At 35.9% G+C, this 3,969-nt stretch overlaps 1 protein-coding gene across 1 annotated transcript; it reads right to left on the bottom strand.

Moving 5' to 3' along the window:
- On the bottom strand, positions 2,065-2,928 carry LOC108663273. The gene is made up of 2 exons (XM_018126870.1): positions 2,322-2,928; positions 2,065-2,195 (listed from the first exon to the last, which is right to left on the bottom strand). Exons 1-2 carry the CDS (start codon positions 2,926-2,928, stop codon positions 2,065-2,067), a joined length of 738 nt encoding a protein of 245 aa, XP_017982359.1.

Below are 3,969 nucleotides of genomic sequence, written 5' to 3'. Positions count from 1 at the left end.
ACCACCTTACTTTTGTCCAATAGCCTTTCATGCATTCTCCCACATTATTTCTCATTTGGCCTCCCATTTAGCCAATAACATTACATGCATATACATTTCCTTTCATTTAGTCCAACATTGCCACCAAGTGTCCATCATGCATAAATCTTCTATGCTTTCTTTAACTAGTAAAATCACATGCATATTTCACCTTGTGCATTTGTCTCCTCCCTTATTATTTGTCACATGGTGGGGGTCCCACATGTTCCCCACTACAAGTACATCCTTGCATGCATATCTTTGCATGTAATAGTATTTGTTACATGTATATTCCATCCTCCCACATAATCTAATTTTCCTTGATTAGTTAATTTTCATTTAACTTAAATGGTAAAATTGCACATAAGTCTTCAAATTTTTTCCTTATTTACCATTTGACCCTCCAAACTTTTCATCCTTTACAATTTGGTCCTCCAAATATTTCATAAATTGCAATTTGATCTTTCAACTTGTTCATAATTATAGCTTCACCCCTTTACTTTTCATTATTTGCAATTCCACCCCTCAACTTCTTTTTCTTTTCAATTAGGTTCTCCATCATTCCTTTAATTCCAATTTCTTTTTATTTTTCTTCCTTTACACTTGTACAAACAAAGTATCAATTTCATACTTCACCAAGGTGTCACCATAATATTTAAAAATATACTTATGTCAGTTAAAATCCTACTGCGCAACTATACGTATCGAATAGATAGTATATTAGCAAGCAAGGTATCGATCCCACAGGGAATTAATCTAAAACTTTACTAAGTACTAAAATTAGAACAATTTAATCTTATCCAAATAATCAAAATTAAATAATTAATTAAAACTAAAATTAAAACCAACAAGAAAAATCAAAATAATAACTTGAGAAAATATCCAATCAATAAACCTAGGAATACAATATCCCTCACACTTTATCTAAATCTTACCTCTCTTCCTTAACTTATTTTAATAGGTTGAATTGCTAACCTAGAGTCCTAAATTATTTATATAAGGGTCTCCCGACTCATCTTATAAAAATATCTATTTTAACCAAAACACTATATCCCTATATGAATTGAAATTAAAATAGACTCATTAAGTTCAGGCTCTAATCTGGCTACATATGGCCTATAGGTATATCTTTATCCTATACACAAATCAATTAATATGATCATATGCTATCCCAATTTTAGTCTACTCTAAACTCCCTTTCCCAAGTTTGTTTACGCTTCGAGTTTGAGCATCGTGGCTCTCAGGGTTGAGCGTCGTGGTGCTCAACCATTTTTCCAATCTTTGCGTTGTTCAGTGCCGCAGCTCTCCCTTTGAGGGCCGTGACGTTGAAACATTCTGTTTCATACTGCAACGCTATTTTTTTTTTTTGAATTTTTTTAATTTTTTTTAAACCAATTACTTGTAAAAGAAAAAAAATAGTAAATCAAAAGAAATAAATTCTAACTAAACTAAAAAAAAATTAAATAAAAGAAAGGCTAAAATAAGTAAAGTTTAGAAATTTGGGTTATCTCCCAATAAGCGCCCGTTTATAGTCACTAGCTTGACTATAGTGCCTCATTTTTCAGTTCTTCATCCTCGGAATATGGTCTAAGGCTCATCCCATTAACCATGGTTATTCCTGTATCCTCACTATAAATCTCAATTATTCCACAAGGATAAGCCTTTACTACTTTGAAAGGACCCCACCATCTTTCTTTGCGTTTCCATGGAAAAAGCTTGAAGTATGATCTAGAAAGCAACATTACTTGTTGTCCAATCTTGAAAGGATAATTAGATGGTGGTGGAGGATGCTCCGTTACTGATTGCTCAGGTCTCACAAGCAGAGGTGGTGGCTTAAACTCAAAAGATTGGTGCTTGCTCACTTATAGGTGGAGAATTAGGTTCACCTTTGCCTTCATCAATTGACTCCACTCTATAGCAATAATTTGTAGGGTTAGGATTTTTATTTGCATTGAAAATGTTAAACTCAACTACCTCTTCTCCAACTTTGAAAGTTATCTTGCCTTTTCTCACATCAATGATTGGGCCTGCAGTGGCCAAGAATCGTCACCCCAAGATTAAAGGAATTTCCAAATCTTCTTCCATCTCAAGCACAATGAAGTCCACTGGAATGTAGAGATGCCCAACTTTAACCAATACATCCTCAATAATCCTAACAGGATACTTGATTGTTCTATCTGCTAATTGCAAAAAAACTGTGGTAGGTTATATCTCATTAAGTCCAATTTTCTCAGCAATTGACAAAGGCATGATTAAAACACTTGCACCCAAATCACATAAAGCTTTAGTAAATTTAAATCTACCAATAGTACAAGGTATAGAAAAACTCCCTGGATCTTTAAGTTTTGGTGGAAGCTTGTTCTGAATTATTGCACTGCACTCCTCAGTAAGTGCCATTGTTTCAAAGTCTTCCAGTTTCCTCTTCTTAGTTAAGATGTCTTTCAGGAATTTGACATAACTTGTCATGTTTTCCAAAGCTTCAGCAAAAGGGATGTTTATGTGGAGCTTCTTGAAGACATTGAGGAATTTCTCAAACTGCTTATCAAGCCTTTGTTTTTTCAACCTTTGTGGGAATGGTGGTGGAGGGTCATTTGCTTCAAAATTCCCTTGATTTTTAGCTTGCCCATTATCTGTCTTTTCCACTTCAACTTCTTTCTCAACAATTGCCTTGTCATCATCTAGATGCTCCTTTGAAGATTCAATTGATTTTTCATTCACCCTTCTAACTTCTTTTCCACTCCTAAGTGTAACTGCATTACAATGTTCCTTACCTTTGGGATTGACTTGTGTATCACTTGGTAAGGCACCTTGGCGTCTACTGTTGATGGAGTTTGCAACCTGTCCCATTTGGGTCTCAAGATTTCTCAAGGACGCTCCATAGCTCTGAATTATGGCATCAGTCTTGGACATATATTGCAAGATAAGTTTTTTCACTTGGGACTTCTTTTTAGGAATTGGTGGTCTAGATTGTTGTTGAAAACCAGGAGGCACGTTGGGGTTTGAATTGGAAGGCCTTGCATTGTTGTTCCATGAAAAGTTGGGGTGGTTTTTCCAACCAGGATTGTATGTATTAGAGTATGGGTTATTCTATTGCTTGTTGAAGTTCCCCACAAATTGGACTGATGCAGAATTGTATGAACATTGATCACTTGAATGGCCATCTCCACACATCTCACCAATTGAATTTTGAACTGCATGAACTCCCATTGTGTCAATCTTCTTGGACAGTGTAGCCACTTGGGCGGCTAAGTTGCTCATTGCATCAATCTCATAGGCTCCAATAGCTTTTCTCGAACCCGACCTTTCTGAAGGCCATTGATAATTATTTGAAGCCATCTCTTCCAACAAATTATAAGCATCTGCAGTATTCTTACTCATCAATGCCCCACCAGCAGCAGCATCAATTGTGGTTTTAATTGACCCAACCAGCCCATTGTAGAATGTATGAACTTGCAACCAATCAAGAATCCCATGATGTGGACATTTTCGTAGTAGTTCTTTAAACCTCTCCCAAGCTTCATACAAGGACTCACCATCAAATTGTGTGAATGAGGTGATATCGTTGCTCAACTTTGTAGTCTTTGCAGGCGGAAAGAACTTTGCGAGAACTTTTAAGACAATTCCTCCCATGTAGTGATAGACCCATTAGGCAATGAATTAAGCCAACTTTTTGCTTTATCCCTCAGAGAGAATGGAAATAGTCTCAATCTAATAGCATCATCAGTTACTCCATTGTATTTAAAAGTATCACAAATCTCCAAGAAATTTACTAAATGAGCATTAGGATCATCACTGGGTAACCCACCAAACTGAACTGAAGATTAAATCATCTGAATATAGGCTGGTTTAATTTCAAAATTATTCGCATTGATGGAAGGTCTCTTAATGCTTTGGTGCAAACCTTGCAACAGAGGAACTGCATAATCTCACAATGCTCTATTTGCTTCGGGA

This window comes from Theobroma cacao, chromosome 9 (genome assembly GCF_000208745.1).
Source record: "Theobroma cacao cultivar B97-61/B2 chromosome 9, Criollo_cocoa_genome_V2, whole genome shotgun sequence".
In the NCBI taxonomy this organism is placed as follows: Eukaryota; Viridiplantae; Streptophyta; class Magnoliopsida; order Malvales; family Malvaceae; genus Theobroma; species Theobroma cacao.
This window is presented reverse-complemented; position numbering and strand designations above follow the sequence as displayed.